The sequence below is a fragment of the Mauremys reevesii genome, linkage group 22 (genome assembly GCF_016161935.1).
Source record: "Mauremys reevesii isolate NIE-2019 linkage group 22, ASM1616193v1, whole genome shotgun sequence".
Classification (NCBI taxonomy): domain Eukaryota; kingdom Metazoa; phylum Chordata; order Testudines; family Geoemydidae; genus Mauremys; species Mauremys reevesii.
In genome coordinates this window covers 2637444-2656264 of record NC_052644.1, presented here as the reverse complement: position 1 = coordinate 2656264, position 18821 = coordinate 2637444, and the positions used below count along the sequence as shown (strand labels likewise).

General features: G+C 52.8%; 1 protein-coding gene across 10 annotated transcripts in view; it reads left to right on the top strand.

Moving 5' to 3' along the window:
- CATSPERG (cation channel sperm associated auxiliary subunit gamma) overlaps positions 1-18821 on the top strand; it is a 46309-nt gene that overhangs the window by 13447 nt on the left and 14041 nt on the right. For 9 of the 10 annotated variants that reach the window (XR_005590624.1, XM_039510647.1, XM_039510645.1 and 6 more), the window contains 10 exons: positions 253-369; positions 1062-1112; positions 2769-2898; positions 4282-4393; positions 5281-5439; positions 6807-6925; positions 8021-8234; positions 8543-8605; positions 11955-12138; positions 13146-13273. Coding sequence is in view for 9 of the 10 variants with exons in the window: in XM_039510647.1 (XP_039366581.1) it covers positions 253-369; positions 1062-1112; positions 2769-2898; positions 4282-4393; positions 5281-5439; positions 6807-6925; positions 8021-8234; positions 8543-8605; positions 11955-12138; positions 13146-13273 (1277 nt within the window). In the remaining variant the exon portion in view is untranslated. The remainder of the gene's footprint in view (positions 1-252; positions 370-1061; positions 1113-2768; positions 2899-4281; positions 4394-5280; positions 5440-6806; positions 6926-8020; positions 8235-8542; positions 8606-11954; positions 12139-13145; positions 13274-18821) is intronic. The other variant, XM_039510646.1, reaches the window with a different exon arrangement.

The window sequence follows — 18821 nt, the reverse complement described above, 5'->3', positions numbered from 1 at the left end:
ACGCTGATGCAGTTCTGGAACACTGGTACATTGGAACACCAATACAATTCTGGAACACTGAGACAATTCTGGAACACTGGTGCAATTCTGGAACAGTGGCTCCTCATCTGGCACACTGGTACAATGAAGCAGTGACATGTTACACCAGCTGAGGAGACTGTTGCTTATTCCAAATCATCGCCACAGAGATATTTAGAAAGAGCCGTTTGGAAAGATTTTGCTGCCTCTCTCTTTCTCTCTCTCCACTTTCAGTTTCTTGCGCGATCCTCTGGGCTGTCTATGTCACGGAAGAGGAGGTGATTGTGCTGCTGGTGGAAGGGAAGAAAAAGAGCAGCAAGTCTGATTACTACATCATGGCCTACGATCAAGGTTGGGCTGTTGTTCCGGACCGATACAAGCGTAAAGCCAGCTGCTGTGAATCAGCGTCCTTCCATCGAAGTCTGTGGAGCGACGCTGAGGTTCACATGCTGCAAATTGGGTCCCTAAGTGGGCTGTGCTGAGGGGGGCAGAATATGTTGTCAGACCCTGCTAGCCCCAGTGCTCAGCAGGGAAGGGCCTCAGGAGGGTGTTAGCTCGCAGAAGGTGTTGGTTTATCTCGGGTGTTAGAGTGATGATCTAATAATTGGACCATGGAGGAGAACGGAATGGCTCTGGGCTGCCTTTCCAGGTGAGTAGCAAATGAAAATGATTATTATCTAGTGAATGGCTAGGGGCGTGGGGTCCTGAGAGGGGGCGGTCAGGGGACAGGGAGCAGGGGGGGTTGGATGGGTCAGGAGTTCTGAGGGGGGCAGTCAGGGGGTGGGAAGTGGGAGAGGGCGGAGAGGGGGCTGGGGCCAGGCTGTTGGAGGAGGCACAGCCTTCCCTACCCGGCCCTTCATACAGTTTTGCAACCCCAATGCAGCCCTCGGGCCAAAAAGTTTGCCCGCCCTTGAGCTAAACGCAGGAAAGGTTCTGATTCTGTGGTACTGGGGGCCAGGTACGTACAAAGATTTAACAAGGTGAGTCCACGTAATAAACAGCCACGGCTGTAACTCGTCATTCCCATGTCTGTTTGCTTGCAGCTGATGGAGATTTCTGGATGTTGTACTCCATCCCTCGCTTCATACCCAAAGGTAAGAACCCACCTGGAACATTCTAACAGGCTTTGACGGGAGAGGCAGAGAGATCCTTGTAGACGCCATAGATTGGAAAGTGCGACCGGCTCTCCCAGTCCATACCCCCTGCAAACCCAGAGCATGATTGTTCCCTGCAGGGCTCTGCCAAGCGTCTCTCTCAATGCCTCAGTGTCTCTCTCTCAGTCTACCCAGCTTTGAAGGGGAGAAGATCACAGCACACTGGGGAATTTTTGGAGTGAGACAGCGGGATCCACATGGAGAGTTGGTGCATGGCAGGCTAGTGTGAGGTAGATTTACACCGTAAGCTGCCTGTTTGTACTGACAAGCCCTTGGTTAAAATACATTAAACCCCCGCGTGGATGCTGTGATTCAGAATAAAAGTGGCCTTCATTTGGATTCACTGAACTCACTTCCAAAGTGAAATTAGAGTCAGGCCCGGTCTACACTTCAAATTTTGGTCAACAGCTATGGCGCTCTGAGATGTGAAGAAATACACTACTATTGTCCCTATAGTGTAGACATGGCCTCACTTTAATTCAGATTAAGAGCATCCACACAGGGGCTTAATGCATTTTAACTAATTCACATTAGAATTTAATTTGGATTAACTTTCCCAATTGTCCCCATGTAGACAAGCAGAAAAAGGCACTCTTAATCTAGAATGAGTGTCCATGGGGAAATTGACCGGAATTAGATATTGCAAAATAGCTACCATGTATAGACAAGCCCCTCATCTCCCACACTGATTATCCCACCTCTACAGGCCTAGTTCACCACTGCATTACTCCTGCTTTACACCACGTTGACAAAGCTCCACTTGTGCAAACCAGGAGCAACCCAGCGGTGAATCAGAGCCAACATAGCTACTAGCTCTTGGGTCACAGACCCTAGATTGTGAGCTCTCTGGGCAAGCATTGTCTTCTCTGTTACATGACTGTGCAGCCCCTAGCGCAGTGTGGCCCTGATCTCATGGGCAGTTCTTAGGTGCTTCTGTAACAGGAATAATGTTGCCTCTTTGACCTGAGCATTAGCCTTGCAGAGCTCATTATGAGGAGAAATCGATGCTATGAATCAGGTCTGTTCTCAGTGCAACCTTCTTTGTTTACAAAGAGTGTCCACAAAGTCTTGTTTCCCTGAGCACAGGTGAAACAGACAGCAGCAGGCAGCTTGCCTTGCTCCAAAATCCGCGTCTGCCCCTCCAGCGGGCTCTGTGCCCAAGAATTAGTGTCTCTCTGCTTCCTCCTAATGTTCATGCCCACAAGTGCTTTGCTCAGTTTTCTCCTCCAACACATGGACTGCAAACTAATCTCCTAGTCCCTGCCTTGGCAGCCAGGCAAGAGGCAGCCCCCGCCTCTGACCTGCCCCATGGCTTGGGCAGTCCCTTCTCGTTTGTGGCTCTCTGTTACTTAAAGAGACTCAACTGCTGCTTCCGTTGGGTCTGAAAGACTGCTTGGCTCCCCTGTTAGCTTTAATGAGGCCCAGGATTGTCTTTAGATCAAAGCCTTACCCCATTACCATCTTTCAGTGTAACAACACCGCGGAAATCTCCTTGCAGCCTGATCCTTTGCTTTTGCTGCTCTTCTCTGAACTCCGACCTCACGGCTCCTGCAGAAGACCCACTCTGAGCAGGTTTCCCCCCCTTTTCCTTTGCAGACACTGAGAAAGGGTTTGTGATGTTGCTGGGCCTGGAAGAATACACGGATTACCTGCTGATCCCCAGGGGGCTCTCCTACAACCCATTCAGCACAATCTTCTACATCTGGGGCAATGTTATTTTACAAAGGTGAGAACAAAGTCTGTATCGATCTCTGGTTTTCAGGGATGCAACTGATGAGTTGGTTCCACACTTTGCTTGTTTACCAGGCATGATTTTAACCCAGGGGTAGGCAACCTATGGCACAGGTGCCGAAGGCGGCACGCGAGCTGATTTTCAGTGGCACTCGCACTGCCCGGGTCCTGGCCACCGGTCTGGGGGGTTCTGCATTTTAATTTAATTTTAAATTAAGTTTCTTAAACATTTTAAAACCTTATTTACTTTACATACAACAATAGTTTAGTTCTATATTATAGACTTATAGAAAGAGACTTTCTAAAAATGTTAAAATGTATCACTGGCCCGCGAAACCTTAGATCAGAGTGAATAAATGAAGACTCGCCACACCACTGCCAACCCGTTTTAACTGGTTTAACAGATTCCTTCAGTCATATCAGTCGGCCTTTCGCCTGGGCTAATTCAGTCTGCCTACCTTCCGTTCCTTTTCCTATTTACGTTTGTCATTGTAGGTTATTGTGATGTCTTCCGAACCTAACTCACGTTTTAGAGTTGAACTCGCAACTCAGGTAGATTTCTAGGCCCAGTTATTACAACCGGCACCATTCACATGCATTAGGGAGTAGGTGCACATGGACCCAGCTGCAGGACTAGGGTGTTAGGTGGGGCCTCAGAATCACAGCTCGCCCCAGCAGTGCGGAGTGGGTAAGTCGAGTGCCATGCTTGGGTCCTTCAGATGAGACATTTTAAAAACCAAGGCTGAGATTTTTAAGAGATGGGTGATTGCAGGGGCCCGGCTGGAGGCAAGATAAAGAAGTCTGATTTTCAGAAAGTGACGAACCCCCTCTCCCCTGTGTTTGCTTTGAAAATCAGCCCCCAAACGGGTGGGCACTCAAAATCACTATTTCAAAGAATCGTAACCCAAAGCTCTGAACCCAATTCTGATCTCAATTGCATCGGTCCGCGAGATCCCTCCGGATTTGCACAGCACCCCGAGGATGAAATTCACCTCCCGTGCAGAGAGTCAGCACAAAGCATGCACCACACTTCCAATACAGCTGGAATGGAATCCATGCCCTACCCGAGGCCTTTGCCGACTCGGGGGGCGGGTTTCACCCTACGGTGCGTTGGCAGAGCTGTGGGGGAAACCATACAACCATTGCAAAACAATCAGCCAATTGTGAAGGTTCCAGATGTGGCAGTTACAGCCAATACAAATGGAACAGATCAGGGGACAGACCGGAGGGGCCACTGTCTGCTAGGAGAGCCAGACCCAGAGACAGTGCCAAATGTACAGGTTTTACTACCAGGCTTTTCGTCCTCAGGGAGAGACTGAAAGGGGAACGAAAGCAATGGAGTGTAATGTTTCCCGCTTCCCTTGTGCTTTCCTTGCAGCTACGACCTGCTTAATTACATTCAGCTCTCTGACTTCCCCCAACGATCCCCCATCAGCTACTTCATTCTGTCGTATGTAGGGGAATTCGTGTGTGTGACAGTCTCGGAGGAGGTACGGTGGCGTGAGTGGGTGGATCCGGTGGGCGCATCGTTCGACTGGCTGCAGCATTCTGCCCTGGGGTCTCTTCCTGACTCTGCCGCTGGTTAAAATGGCTGACCTGGTGTGAATCATGTCACCTCATTGTGTCATAGGGTATACATGGCAACTGGACCCCTGCAGCTGGCCCGGGCCGGCTGCTTTGGGCTCGCGGGGCTCGGGCTGGTGTGTAGATGTCTGGGCTCAGGCTGGAGCCAGCTCTTTAGAACCCTGTGCAGTGGGAGAGGCCCAGAGCCTGAGCCCAGAAGTCAACGCTGCAATATGTGCAGTGTCTGCCTGTGTGCCCAAGTTAGCTGGCACGGGACAGCCCCAGGGTTTTCTTTGCTGTGCAGACGTACCCTCAGTTTCCCCATCTGTAAAATGGGGATAATGGTACTGCCCTGCCTTGAGGTCTACTGACGAATAGTGGTCGGCAATGTCATGGATGGCTGCCTTTTTGTGTAGTGTCTTTCATCTGAGGATCTCAGGGCGCTATTCGGCCACTAACGCTGCCTCCTAACCTGTCCGAGGAGCTGCTAAATATTCTTATCCCCTGTACGAGTGGTTAAAGCGAGGCACAGAGAGAGCAAAGGCCTTGCACAGCAGAGGGCACACAGAACCCAGGAGTCCTGCGGGGGGGGGGCAGTGCTCACCATTAGACCACACTCTCTCCCCACTCGAGAGGAACTCCGTGCTGGCTGGGCGAACCCTGTATAAACAGCTGCCACGCTCCATCCCTGCAGAGGTGGCTGCATCTCGGCAGCGGGGATGTAGCAGCTCCTTGGGAAAGTCCCCACCAGCGGCACCTTCCGAGACATCTCCCTTTGCCCACTCTTCACATCCGGCCCCATTTGGCTTTCCAGATCTGGTTTTCTGTGGAAGGCAGCTCGGTCGTCGTTCGGCTCTACCCCTCCGAACCCTGGGACACGTACTTCAGTCTCCAGCTAATGAGAGGGTCGAAGGACTTCAGCTTCAACGAGACCTTTGTGAGCCTCTTCTTTAACAAGGAGGGGCTGCAGCAGGTGAGCCCGGGCAGCAGGAGTCACAGATGCAGGAGTGGGTGGCGCAGGGGGTGGTTAATGGTCTCTAGAAGTTTGAATCTAGCCCTGGTCTATAGTGCTGGGAAGCCGTTGACAGCTGCTGACTGGCCAGTGGATTAATGAGCCATCTCAGCCCAGTCTCCAGGGCCAAGCGGCCACAGGAGAATTGGCTCCCTCATTAGCAGACACCATAGAGATCGAGCTTCCCCCAGGTTACGCCTGAAACACGGTGGTGGTGAGTGTGAGGCACCTGCTCTGGGCACAGAGACAGGCCTTCATGCTTCCACTGTCAGGGCCTTATCCTGATCCCACAGTGGAGTAATTCCATTCACATGAGCGGGGCTACTCCTGATTCGCACCCATGTAAATGAGATCAGAAACAGGAGGCGCCTGCAATGCTCACGCAAGGGAGAGCTGGCAAGGGGCGTGGCCGCACAGGTTAGGGCCATGGCCGATCTGGAAACCAAATGCCGTCCCATTTCCACACAGTTCTGAGCCCTGATTCCCACTTGGATGGCTCCAGGGAGCCTCACACCAGCACCTGCCCTGTGCAGCCACAAAACCCTCCAGCACATAAGAACCAGAACCGCCCTCCTTCCTACCCGCAGTTCAGCCGTAAATCGTCAGGCGCAGCTAGATCTGTTGGTATTTAACAAAGCACCACGTGCTCCCTGGGCAGTGCTGAGCATCCTTCGCTCCCGCTCTAGATGAAGAAAATGACCCCCAAGCATGGGGGCTGCGGCTGTTACCGCTTCTGACCCGAGCAGCCAGACAAAAATTCCAGGTCTCCTGGCTTCTTCCAATTAGCAGGAGAAATTGGTGCTAGGCGAGTTTTGTCTTTGCAGCCAGCTCGTTCATTTGCATGGAACGCACCAAGGCCTCGTTTCCTTGAACACCGTGGGAATGAGCTGCTTTCCCGCCTGCCCCCGGCCCCCGGGAGCGTTCTCGCAGGGCCCCGTGACCAGCTTGCTCCGGTCTGCCTGGCTTTCTCCCACTGCGCAGCTCTTGTCCTGGGCCTCTCTCATGCACACACACAGCAAAGCCCTGGCCCCTGCATTTGAAACTCCTCCTCCTCGGGCCACATGATTCAGGTTCCCTTCAGCTTTTCCATGGGTGCTACTGCTTATTTCTTTATTTATCTGGAGCAGTGATTCACTGCTACCCCTGAGAGCCGCAGTCACAGGCCAGGACCAGAACAAAAAGCCCAAAGAGCTTACAGAAAACAAGAGGCAACCAACGGGTGTTAGGTTCAGCTGCCGGGTGACAATGGCTTCTTTCCACTTCTCCTGAATAGCAGGGGTTGAACTCCACCTGTCCCCTGTATTTTCTGCTCTTGCCTCCCCTTTCAGCTGGTTTACATCCCGGATGGACGCGGGGAGGGACAGCTGATCAAGAGGAACTTCCCTCTCCATTATATATTGTCGTACCGGCACCTCATCATCCATCGGTACCATTGGCTGTATTTACAGTGAGTAGTGGCAGAGGACGGGCAATGGTGGGAAAGACGGTTCCACTGCTTCTGGTGCAGACGGAGCCGGCTCCAGTCCCGGGGCCGTTCCAATGCCCACAGCGGAGCTGCGGCTGCCTGTACCAAGGCTGAGCTGTCAGCTGGGTCTAAGTAATAATTCCTAGATCTCAAAGCGCTTTACAAAGGAGAGCACTCTCCTTACCCTGTTTTACAGAGGGGGAAACCGAGGCACGGTGCAGGGCTGGGACGAGCCCGCAGTCACCCAGCAAAGCAGCAGCAGATCCGGGAATAGAAACCAGATCTCCTAAGCATAGGAGCCAACTCTGGGTGCTCCAGCCATGGGGAAAAAATGGTGTTTGCTGCCCCTTGGCAGGCCCCCGCTGATCAGTACCTCCCTCGTCCGCTGAGATCAGCTGTTTTGAGGCATGCAGGAGGCTTGGGGAGGGAGGGGGAGGAGCAAGGGCGTGGTGACTGGGGGAAGGGTGTGGAGCCAGGGCAGGAGGAGGCAGGGTGGGAGTGGAGCCGGGGCAGGAGGAGGCGGGGCGGGAGTGGAGCCGGGGTGGGAAGATGCGGGATGGGGTCAGGGCCTCGGAGGAAGGGGTGCAGTGGGGGCAGGGCCGGGGGCAGAGCACCCTCCGGCACATTAGAAAGTCAGCACCTGTGCTCCCAAGTCCAAAACCAATACTCTATCTGCTAGGCAGCACTGTGTCCCTCGTATTGAGATCCTAGGGGCCTGATCCTGCCTTGTGCTCAGCACCTGGGAGTGGTCCTGAGGAGCGCAGAGTGCTCAGATCCAGGCAGGATCTGGCCCTGTACACGTCAGGCCAGATCACAGGTGCAGCACTCCACCTCAAAATCTCCAAGGCAGCCTCACGGCCTCTTCCATGTTTAGCCCTGATCCTGCAACTCCCCTTAGCTATTAGCAGTATAGGACACATGACACACAGATGAAAGATCCTGATTCCATCCAGCACACAGACTCCGCCCCACCGCGCAGTCCACTGCAACATTCCAGAGCACCGCCAACCTTGTGATGAACCAGTGCATTTCGGTGCCAACCCACACTCTCTTCCTGTCTCCCCGTTTCTCCCTTAGAGATTCTCAGTACATCAGGTTCTTCCATCCTTGCTCCTTCTCGGTCATGCGCTTCAAGGACCTCCCAGCCCCTCAGCGCTTCACCCGGATGGAGCACTATTGCACCGAGCCGCCAGATGTCATGGACAGAACAGGCTTCCACAACAACGTGTCTCTGGCTGTATACCAGGGACTGATCTTCCAGCTGCTCTGGCTGCACGCGGACTATAGCAGGGTGATTTCTTCTCGTCAGCTCTCAGCTGCGTTATGGTGATGGGCTGGGAGGAAAGTACATTGTACCCACCGCGCTAGGTAGGAAGGTTGGGAGTTTTGAGTTCGGGGCAGCGCTAGTGTCGTCCACACAGGGAGTGAGGTCGTATAACTGCCTTGCTCAGGGATGCGGACTTTCCCACAAGTAACAGATTATCCAAGAAAGACGCGGATAATCCACAACAGGAACACGTACTTTTCAGATGAGAAAATCTTGTGTTTTCAGATGACTTGTAATTTAGCAAGCCCTTTATGTTTTTTATTTTTTTTTAGCCTTATGCTGACCCGGTCCATGACCCAACTTGGCGCTGGTGGAAAAACAGAAAGCAATACGCAGTAAGAAAAGATTCTGAACATTCCTTTTCGACAAAAAACCCAACCGACCAAATTAAAAGAGAGCTGGATAAATTCATGCAGGTTAAGTTCATTAATGGCTATTAGCCAGGCTGGGTAAGGAATGGGGTTCCCAGCCTCTGTTTGTCAGAGGATGGAGATGAATGGCAGGAGAGAGATCACTTGATCATTACCTGTTAGGTTCACTCCCTCTGGGGCACCTGGCATTGGCCACTGTCGGCAGACAGGATACTGGGCTGGATGGACCTTTGGTCTGACCCAGTACGGCCGTTCTGATGTTCTAAGGGTGTTGGTTCCTTGTCTAAATTGTGTTATATTCTTTTGGAAACAGATCTGTAAACTCCGATAGCCTGGACAGATTTTAGTTCGGGTACCTCCAGCCTGTCTCCATACATTCCCACTGCAGTCACAATCTTTCTCCTTCACTTCCTGTCCTAGACGGTTGCAGTTAAACAGCTGCTGAGTTCCTCCCTAGAGGTGGGACAGAGAAGGTAGATTGGCCACGTCTCAAAAACAGTTCTAATGAATAAGAACTTTTCTTGCCTGTGGTAGGGAGCCCTGAAAGGCAGAAGGTGGCAGACTTGGGCCAGTAGTTGCCATGGGCTGGAATAAGTCTGTAATCTTCCAGAGGGAATAAATCAGCATTATGTATCTGCTGACAGGAAGGAATTTCCCTTGAGGTCCCTGCCTCCTGGCTCTGCTGCGGCCCTTGATCTCGGAGCTCCCTGTGGCTGCTGGGTTTGCAGCTGCATCGAGCCGGCCCTGGGTCTTGTTGGACGGACGTGAGGAGCTCTGGAGGCGGGAGGAGGAGACAGAAGCTTCAGCTGTGCGACTCGATGCAAGCTGCAGGCTGGGCCCAGCAGAAAGGCTGCCAGGAAGCCGCAGCACCCTGCTGAGCCTGTAGCAGGATTCACTGGAGACCAGCAGGGCTAATGGGCAGGTCATGGCTCAACCGTCTTCCCACGCCCAATATCCTGGGGCTGGGCTTGCCTGACGGCCAGCTGCCGTCTGTTCCCTGGATGGACAGGATGGGGAAGGTGGGGGGACCTGGGCCCTCCCCTTCCACCAGGTCCGGGCCCAGGGCCCAAGGGAGGGAGTGGGGAGTGTCTCCCTGCTACACCTGACCAGCCTTCAGAAAACGGCCAGACTGCATCAGCCCAGTGCTCCATCTAACCCAGTAGCCTGTCTTCTGACAGTGGCCAGTGCCAGATGCTTCAGAGGGAATGAACAGAACAGGGCAATTATCGAGTCATTCATCTCCTGTCATCCACTCCCAGCTTCTGGCAGCTGGGGCTTTAGGGACACCCAGAGCATGGGATTGCGTCCTCACCATCTGGGCTAATAGCCATTGATGGACCTGTCCTCCAGGAACTGAGCTCATTCTCTTTTGGGCTTCACAACATCCCCTGGCAATGAGTTCCACAGGTTGACTGGGCATTGGATGCTAGTTGTAAATCTGATGCCTGTTAATTTCATCAGGTGACCCCTGGTTTGTGTGCTCTGTGATGGGGTAAATAACACGTCCTTATTCACTTTCTCCACACCAGCCATGATTTTATAGACCGCTATCGTATCCCCCCCTCAGTCGTCTCTTTTCTAAGCTGAACGGCTCCAGTCTCTTTAATCTCTCCTCATCTGGAAGCCGTTCCATCCCCCTGATCATTTTTGTTGCCTGTCCCTTTTCCAATTCTAATGTATCTTTTTTGAGATGGGGCAGCCAGAACTGGGCGCAGTATTCAAGGGGTGAGTGCTGGGCCGCTCCCTACCTCCCCGCTCTTTCAGCAGTGTGGGCCACGGTGGCAGGCTTACCCCAGCAAAGAGTTCCCAATCAGTCTCGGCGACTCAGCTGGCCAAACAAGTGTCCCCCAGCTCTCTTCCCTGTGTTCAGATAGGCTCCCTCAGCAGGGAGTTGGGGGAGGGAAGAGGGCTGTGCCCTCACCCTCGCAGTTGGGGTCTTACCCACAATATCCAGTCCCTCGTGGATTGCTCTATTCCCAGCAGCTGCAAACTGGCTTCCTCCTCCCAGACAGCATCTCCTTCACTCGCCCCCTTGCTTGCCTGGCAGTCTCTCCTTTGGAGCAGATGATGATCCTCCATTTGGAGCATGCTCCACTGTGCTCCTTCACCCCCTTAGTCTCCATTGGGGGGGGTCTCTAAACCCCCTCCCAATGCCAAATGTGAGTCCCCCTTAGGGCTAAGCTCTCTTTGCTTCTCAGGCCTTTCCTGGCCCCCTGCAGTGAGCAGAACCGCTGTTAGTTTGAAGCTGTGGCATGTCCACCATCCACCAAGCCCCTGTACCACCAGCGATTCACATACCACAGCTTGGGGTCCCTTGCGCCAGGCCCCCGCTTCCTCCTCTTGGGAAATGGTACAGGCAGTTGCTTGACCACGTTTTGGTTCGGCTACGAAATATATCCAAGAGCCCAAATCACCCGTCGCAGTCAGGGGGGTTGTGACAAGTCGGTGAGACGCTAGGGCAGGAAGAGAGGCTCAGTATGATCTCGGTCACCACAAAGCTGTCTTGGGCAGTGTTAAGTTCCCCTTTCCACAGTGACACCCCCCAAATTGTCCTGTTTATACTCCACCTGTCGACAAGCACACGGCCCTGTGGACGTCATTTGAGGCTACATTCACCCCATCGGCTTTCTGCCTGGGTTTCCTGGCACTATGGGGTACCCAGGGCTCACATTCCCACAGAGTATTTCCTGGAGAGTCCCCCATGCCCCCTCCCTCCATTTGGGACTCCGGGCTTCATCTGCGGGGCAGGGCGCACCAGGGCTTGGGGCTTTTCTCTGTTCTGAACACATGCATGTCAGGTACCAAGGGGCGTGAAGGCACTTGTACCAGGGTAACACAATCATATGTCATGTCCTTTTCCTTTGGGACATGCCGCGGCTGGCTGTGTGCAAATAACCCTCTGTCTGTTACTATGGGGAGAGAGAGACGAGGTAGGGGAGGTGATCTCGTTTATTGGACTGGTGAGAGAGACCCACTTTTGAGCTCCCCCAGGTCTGGGAAACAGACTCAGTGCGTCACAGCTAAATGCACAGCGGAACGGATTGTTTAGCATAAGCAGTTAACACACATTTCAAGCAACCGACACCCATGTGTCCTGATCCTGACCGTTTTCCTATCGGCCTGTGCTGAAGCTTAATTCAGCTAACGCAAGGTGTTCTGGGAGCGTCAGCGAACAGGATTATAGAAAGACGTAGGCCAAATTAAGCCATGTCACTGCTCGAAATCTACACACAATGTTATACTGATAGTGTGTGCTTAATGCATGTTAATAGATTACGCTGGGTAGAGATTAAATCCGCCTCTCCTGTTTCAGGAGTATTTCTTTTACGTAGCGAGCAATGGCAACTCCTCCGGAGGCGTCTACGTCAACATGGAGGGCTACACGAAGACCTATGACCTGCAGCCCAATAACCAGCTGCCCAGCAAGATTTACCTGGACAAGAATAACGTCTATTCTTTCTCAGTATTCCTGAGCATCAGATCAAAGGCACAAAACAGTAAGAGAGGAGAGTCTTGGGAAAGGGATGTGAAAATAACGGCATTTGAACAGCTAGATGAATTTGCAGGAGATCAGAGGAGCCGGCGTCTCCTGAGTTAGAGCAGGGGGACTGCCCGTTGATGATAATAATAATACCTAGCACTTTTCATCCCTACACCTCAAAGTGCTTCACAAAGGAGGGCGGTAGCATTATCCCCATATTCCAGATGGGGAAACTGAGGCACAGGGTGGGCAATGGACTTGCTCAAGGTTACCTCATAGAGCCCAGGTCTCCTGAGACTCAGTCCTGCCCTCTAGCCACTAGGCAAAACTGTCTCCCATCAGAAGGGTTCCCCTCCCCAGCTCTGGGAGGGGAGTGGGGTCTAGTGGTTAGAGCAGGGAGCTGGGAACCAGGAATCCTGAGTTCTGTTCCCAACTCTGGGAGGGGAGTGGGTCTAATGGGTTACAGCAGTGGGGACTAGGAGTCAGGAGTCCCCTGTTTTATTCCCAGCTGTAGGAGGGAAGTGAGGTCTAGTGAAGAGAGCAGGATGTGCGGTTTGGGCAGCTGCCTATTGGCCTCTACAAAGAGATCTGCTTTGAGCTGGAGAGATCCACCTTGAAGGTGCGAGGCGTTACATCTTTGGCCTGTTTGATCCTCGCCCTGTTGAGGCCAGTTAGTGCCAATCAAAGTGGTCATTGCTGTGATAGGGACAACAAACCTCCAGCTTAGGGTAGTGAGCAGCTGCTGACCAGATTCTGTCACTACCCACCTGGGTGAGATTTGAACCTGTGACCTTCAAGCAAAAAGGTCCCTGTAACAATTGCAAGCCTTCACCCTTAAGCCATGCACTGCCCTTGCCTTTGAAGATTGCTGATGTGTGGATCTGATGAGTATCTACCCAGAGAGCATCTCTTCACTGGGTCAGCGATTGCATTATAGGTCAAAGACCCCTGTGCAAATGCAGCTGATTGCCAATGGATCTGTTTATGGCTAGTGTGATTCAAGGCTTTTCTCCTCTCCTGCAGTGGGGGAAATGCTGGAAGAGAACTCTCTTGATTTTGTGTGGCTCACCATTGTCTTAGCGCATCCGAAGTTTGTGGTTTCAGACCTCCACCGGCACTATCTGAGGGGCCGGGGCTCCGTGCTGTATTCGGTGAGTACGCGGGGCCGGCTACTTTAGACAGGCCGGTAGTGCGAGGGTTCTGGTTTTGCAGCCGTTTCAACATATTCCCCCCCCCCCCAGCTGTCTTTCAGTGTTGGGATGGATTCAGCTACTCGGGTAGGTATCACTGGCAACGTTCAAGTGTATTGCAAGCAGCCCTTCAAACCACTTCCAGCCTGAGCTGTAGCAGGCCCTGCTGTACCCGTCCTAGCCCTAGATTTTAAAGGCCAAAAAGTACCACTGTGATCATCTGGTCTGTCCTCCTGTGTAACACAAGCGAGAGACACCTCCCGCCCCCAGTAATTAATGCAACGAGGCAAGCCCGTAACTTCTGTTTGAGATAGGGACAGGCATTTAGAAATATATTCTTGACTTAAAAACATCAGTGATGGAGAATCCACCATCTCCAAGGGAAGTTGTTCTAACAGTTGATTACACTGTTGAAATTCACATCTAAACTTTCATCAGGTGACCCTGGTTTGTGTGCTCTGTGATGGGGTAAATAACACGTCCTTATTCACTTTCTCCACACCAGCCATGATTTTATAGACCGCTATCGTATCCCCCTCAGTCGTCTCTTTTCTAAGCTGAACGGCTCCAGTCTCTTTAATCTCTCCTCATCTGGAAGCCGCTCCATCCCCTGATCATTTTTGTTGCCTGTCCCTTTCCAATTCTAATGTATCTTTTTGAGATGGGGCAGCCAGAACTGGGCGCAGTATTCAAGGGGTGAGTGCTGGGCCGCTCCCTACCTCCCCGCTCTTTCAGCAGTGTGGGGCACGGTGGCAGGCTTACCCCAGCAAAGAGTTCCCAATCAGTCTCGGCGACTCAGCTGGCCAAACAAGTGTCCCCCAGCTCTCTTCCCTGTGTTCAGATAGGCTCCCTCAGCAGGGAGTTGGGGGAGGGAAGAGGGCTGTGCCCCCACCCTCCCAGTTGGGGTCTTACCCACAATATCCAGTCCCTCGTGGATTGCTCTATTCCCAGCAGCTGCAAACTGGCTTTCTCCTCCCAGACAGCATCTCCTTCACTCGCCCCCTTGCTTGCCTGGCAGTCTCTCCTTTGGAGCAGATGATGATCCTCCATTTGGAGCATGCTCCACTGTGCTCCTTCACCCCCTTAGTCTCCATTGGAGGGGGTCTCTAAACCCCCTCCCAATGCCAAATGTGAGTCCCCCTTAGGGCTAAGCTCTCTTTGCTTCTCAGGCCTTTCCTGGCCCCCTGCAGTGAGCAGAACCGCTGTTAGTTTGAAGCTGTGGCATGTCCACCATCCACCAAGCCCCTGTACCACCAGCGATTCACATACCACAGCTTGGGGTCCCTTGCGCCAGGCCCCCGCTTCCTCCTCTTGGGAAATGGTACAGGCCGTTGCTTGACCACGTTTTGGTTCGGCTACGAAATATATCCAAGAGCCCAAATCACCAGTCGCAGTCAGGGGGGTTGTGACAAGTCGGTGAGACGCTAGGGCAGGAAGAGAGGCTCAGTATGATCTCGGTCACCACAAAGCTGTCTTGGGCAGTGTTAAGTTCCCCTTTCCACAGTGACACCCCCCAAATTGTCCTGTTTATACTCCACCTGTCGACAAGCACACGGCTCTGCGGACGTCATTTGAGGCTACATTCACCCCATCAGCTTTCTGCCTGGGTTTCCTGGCACTATGGGGTACCCAGGGCTCACATTCCCATAGAGTATTTCCTGGAGAGTCCCCCATGCCCCCTCCCTCCATTTGGGACTCCGGGCTTCAGCTGCGGGGCAGGGCGCACCAGGGCTTGGGGCTTTTCTCTGTTCTGAACACATGCATGTCAGGTACCAGGGGGTGTGAAGGCATTTGTACCAGGGTAACACAATCATATGTCATGTCCTTTTCCTTTGGGACATGCCGCGGCTGGCTGTGTGCAAATAACCCTCTGTCTGTTACTATGGGGAGAGAGAGACGAGGTAGGGGAGGTGATCTTGTTTATTGGACTGGTGAGAGAGACCCACTTTTGAGCTCCCCCAGGTCTGGGAAACAGACTCAGTGCGTCACAGCTAAATGCACAGCGGAACGGATTGTTTAGCATAAGCAGTTAACACACATTTCAAGCAACCGACACCCATGTGTCCTGATCCTGACCGTTTTCCTATCGGCCTGTGCTGAAGCTTAATTCAGCTAACGCAAGGTGTTCTGGGAGCGTCAGCGAACAGGATTATAGAAAGACGTAGGCCAAATTAAGCCATGTCACTGCTCGAAATCTACACACAATGTTATACTGATAGTGTGTGCTTAATGCATGTTAATAGATTACACTGGGTAGAGATTAAATCTGCCTCTCCTGTTTCAGGAGTATTTCTTTTACGTAGCGAGCAATGGCAACTCCTCCGAGGCGACGTCAACATGGAGGGCTACACGAAGACCTATGACCTGCAGCCCAATAACCAGCTGCACAGCAAGATTTACCTTGAAAAGAATATCGTCTATTCTTTCTCATTATTCCTGAGCATCAGATCAAAGGCACAAAACAGTATGAGAGGAGAGTCTTGGGAAAGGGATGTGAAAATAACGGCATTTGAACAGCTAGATGAATTTGCAGGAGATCAGAGGAGCCGGCGTCTCCTGAGTTAGAGCAGGGGGACTGCCCGTTGATGATAATAATAATACCTAGCACTTTTCATCCCTACACCTCAAAGTGCTTCACAAAGGAGGGCGGTAGCATTATCCCCATATTCCAGATGGGGAAACTGAGGCACAGGGTGGGCAATGGACTTGCTCAAGGTTACCTCATAGAGCCCAGGTCTCCTGAGACTCAGTCCTGCCCTCTAGCCACTAGGCAAAACTGTCTCCCATCAGAAGGGTTCCCCTCCCCAGCTCTGGGAGGGGAGTGGGGTCTAGTGGTTAGAGCAGGGAGCTGGGAACCAGGAATCCTGAGTTCTGTTCCCAACTCTGGGAGGGGAGTGGGTCTAATGGGTTACAGCAGTGGGGACTAGGAGTCAGGAGTCCCCTGTTTTATTCCCAGCTGTAGGAGGGAAGTGAGGTCTAGTGAAGAGAGCAGGATGTGCGGTTTGGGCAGCTGCCTATTGGCCTCTACAAAGAGATCTGCTTTGAGCTGGAGAGATCCACCTTGAAGGTGCGAGGGGCGTTACATCTTTGGCCTGTTTGATCCTCGCCCTGTTGAGGCCAGTTAGTGCCAATCAAAGTGGTCATTGCTGTGATAGGGACAACAAACCTCCAGCTTAGGGTAGTGAGCAGCTGCTGACCAGATTCTGTCACTACCCACCTGGGTGAGATTTGAACCTGTGACCTTCAAGCAAAAAGGTCCCTGTAACAATTGCAAGCCTTCACCCTTAAGCCATGCACTGCCCTTGCCTTTGAAGATTGCTGATGTGTGGATCTGATGAGTATCTACCCAGAGAGCATCTCTTCACTGGGTCAGCGATTGCATTATAGGTCAAAGACCCCTGTGCAAATGCAGCTGATTGCCAATGGATCTGTTTATGGCTAGTGTGATTCAAGGCTTTTCTCCTCTCCTGCAGTGGGGGAAATGCTGGAAGAGAACTCTCTTGATTTTGTGTGGCTCACCATTGTCTTAGCGCATCCGAAGTTTGTGGTTTCAGACCTCCACCGGCACTATCTGAGGCCGGGCTCCGTGCTGTATTCGAGTACGCTGGGACCGGCACTTTAGACGGGCCGGTAGTGCGAGGGTTCTGGTTTTGCAGCCGTTTCGACATATTCCCAGCTGTCTTTCAGTGTTGGGATGGATTCAGCTACTCGGGTAGGTATCACTGGCAACGTTCAAGTGTATTGCAAGCAGCCCTTCAAACCACTTCCAGCCTGAGCTGTAGCAGGCCCTGCTGTACCCGTCCTAGTCCTAGATTTTAAAGGCCAAAAAGTACCACTGTGATCATCTGGTCTGTCCTGTGTAACACAAGCGAGAGACACCTCCCGCCCCCAGTAATTAATGCAACGAGGCAAGCCCGTAACTTCTGTTTGAGATAGGGACAGGCATTTAGAAAGATATTCTTGACTTAAAAACATCAGTGATGGAGAATCCACCATCTCCAAGGGACGTTGTTCTAACAGTTGATTACACTGTTGAAATTCACATCTAAACTTTAGTATCTGCGTGCTGGCCCTCGCTCATCCTTCTGCTAGATTAAAGAGTCATCTGCCGTCAGAAATTTCTTCCCCACATAAGGACTTATAGAGCGTGTGACCAAGCCCTGGGCTGCACACACACTAACTCTGGCTGCAGACTTTTCAGCAAAACGGTTCCTGGATGAAAAATGCCGGTTCCCTCCAAATTGAAGCACACGTCAATTTCCACCACCTTTCATTTTGAGACACCCCGAAATGAAGTGTTTTAATAATATCTCAGCGTCCTGGTGCGACAGTTTCAGAACTGAATATTTCCGTGGTTTGGGGGTTTGGCGATGTTTCAAAAGGGAATTCATTCTTTCGGTTTAAAAAAAAACACATTTAAGTAAAAAAATTTTAAAAAATGTCAAAATCGGAACGAACCGTTTTGATTTTATGGGAATGAAACATTTCGATCAAAATGAAATTTTGAATGTTTCCGGTTTAGTTCCGGAAGGGCAAAATGGTTGAAATCATGGAACTTCCTGTGAACCTGAAATTCCTCTTCCGACCCAGTTCTTACCGAGGCAAACGGTCCCAGAGCTCTGCCCACGTCCTTCAGTCGTCACCTGCAGCCAGCCCTGCTCTTCCACCCCCTTGCCCAGCTCTGCCATTAGTCCTGGATCAATCCACGACAGAGCAATGCTGACATGCTTCCACTGGGCTCTGTCCTCGGGGCTGCTCTGTCCCCTATGGAGCAGGGAATAGGCACAGCGCAGTGTGCTCTGACCACACCCCGATCCGCCCCCCATGGGCCCTGGGGGCAGGGAATAGCCACAGCGCAGTGTGCTCTGACCACGCCCCGATCCGCCCCCCATGGGCCCTGGGGCAGGGAATAGCCACAGCGCAGTGTGCTCTGACCACACCCCCAATCCGCCCCCCATGGGCCCTGGGGGCAGGGAATAGCCACAGCGCAGTGTGCTCTGACCACACCCCGATCCGCCCCCCATGGGCCCTGGGGCAGGGAATAGCCACAGCGCAGTGTGCTCCAGCCATAGCCCCAATCCGCCCCCCATGGGCCCTGGGGCAGGGAATAGCCACAGCGCAGTGTGCTCTGACCACACCCCGATCCGCCCCCCATGGGCCCTGGGGGCAGGGAATAGCCACAGCGCAGTGTGCTCTGACCACACCCCGATCCGCCCCCCATGGGCCCTGGGGGCAGGGAATAGCCACAGCGCAGTGTGCTCTGACCACACCCCCAATCCGCCCCCCATGGGCCCTGGGGGCAGGGAATAGCCACAGCGCAGTGTGCTCCAGCCATAGCCCCAATCCGCCCCCCATGGGCCCTGGGGGCAGGGAATAGCCACAGCGCAGTGTGCTCTGACCACGCCCCAATCCGCCCCCCATGGGCCCTGGGGCAGGGAATAGCCACAACGCAGTGTGCTCTGACCACACCCCCAATCCGCCCCCCATGGGCCCTGGGGGCAGGGAATAG